Source organism: Eschrichtius robustus, chromosome 21 (genome assembly GCF_028021215.1).
Source record: "Eschrichtius robustus isolate mEscRob2 chromosome 21, mEscRob2.pri, whole genome shotgun sequence".
Classification (NCBI taxonomy): Eukaryota; Metazoa; Chordata; class Mammalia; order Artiodactyla; family Eschrichtiidae; genus Eschrichtius; species Eschrichtius robustus.
In genome coordinates this window covers 12,548,990-12,550,542 of record NC_090844.1, presented here as the reverse complement: position 1 = coordinate 12,550,542, position 1,553 = coordinate 12,548,990, and the positions used below count along the sequence as shown (strand labels likewise).

At 43.8% G+C, this 1,553-nt stretch overlaps 1 protein-coding gene across 1 annotated transcript; it reads left to right on the top strand.

Moving 5' to 3' along the window:
• Positions 1–287: 287 nt before the first annotated feature.
• Positions 288–985, top strand: LOC137755995 (claudin-22-like). Its single transcript, XM_068532174.1, is given in 3 exon segments — positions 288–486; positions 489–606; positions 608–985. Coding segments are annotated over 3 exon segments (600 nt in total). The 3' UTR covers positions 891–985.
• The last annotated feature ends 568 nt before the right edge of the window (positions 986–1,553 follow it).

The following is a 1,553-nucleotide window of genomic DNA, read 5'->3' as shown; positions in this document are numbered from 1 at the left end:
CTTAATGTTATTTCAGGGACAAACTGCCTACTACAAAATGCAGCCCATAGGACGTGAACGTGATCTTGGCCACACCTTGTCATTACTGGTTTGCAGAATTATTTCCCTATCCTTTTCTGAAAACTATTCAACATAGAATTGAACGATAGCAACTCTGGCAAGAATCCTCCTATATACACAATGAAAAAATAGTTTTGAACTCTGCAAGTGATAACACAAGTGTCACACTTCTTTTCACAGACACTGAAAGGCAGGGGTTGGTCTGGCTAAGGTCACAGGATTTTATAATGGCTTTAGTTTTTAGAGCTGTGGCACAATTAGCGGGAATTTCACTATCTTTGCTGGGATGGGTTTTATCCTGTCTTACAAACTACCTGCCACAATGGAAAAATCTCAACCTGGACTTAAATGAAATGGAAAACTTGACCATGGGACTCTGGCAGACCTGCGTCACCCAAGAGGAAGTGGGGATGCAATGCAGGGACTTTCTTTCCTGGCTTTGCCCGCTGAGCTCAGGATCTCCAGGATTTTAATGTTCCTCTCAAACGGCCTGGGATTCCTGGGCCTGCTGGTCTCGGGGTTTGGCCTGGACTGCTTGAGAATTGGAGACAGCAGGTGTCACAGCCCTTGTTCCTGTCTCTTGGGTCGCCCACAGGACAGTCCAGGAGTTCTGGGATGAGACCATCCCCGAGATTGTGCCCAGGTGGGAGTTTGGGGAGGCCCTCTTTATCAGCTGGTTTGCTGGATTTTCTCTCCTGCTCGGAGGGTGTCTGCTAAACTGGGCCGCCTGCGGGACCCAGGTTCCCCTGGCTTCCGGCCACTATGCAGTGGCAGAAACGCCGCCTCACCGTCTACACCTGGAGATGAAAACCACTCACCTGAAACTCTAAGCCAGAAGGGATCAGCGGTGCCCTCAGATGATTTGGTAGGATTTCCTGTTACACAGTAACCCATTCACTATGCTTTTGATTTTCTGAAATGCATTTTCCCGTCACTTCTGAAACTGTCATTTCTTCCTAAGATGGTAAACCACTTTTATCTTCTACTCTGAGACCAAAACCAATCAAGACTTAACAGTAATCATACTCATTACTGGGGATGAGTTTTCTCAATTTTAAAATAGATTCAGTGATTGCACAGAACCGGTAGATAAAACATTGTATTAGTACCTACACATCTTTTGAAGGTGTTATTTAATAGAGACGAATCATTTGGCAATTGGAAATGTTACTGCTGATCATTGACTTCTTTCAAGTGTTTAAGATCACCTATTATACTGAAACTAAAGTCTGGCTGCTTATTTTTTTAAAAGGTATGACATCTGATTATATTAAAAAAATTGGTGGCTCTCTGAAAGCTTGAGAGATGCATATGGGGGACACATCATCTATTTTTTAATTGGAGACTTCAGTGCCTCTATGGAGACTTTTCCATTCATTCATGTCTTCTTTACTGTGTCAGAAGCAGAGGAGGGCAGTCTTGTGTTTTAAAGATTCATGTAAAATCTACTGCACCAACATGCTTTTGCTTCTGTGTCCTGTGCTCTGCGGTAG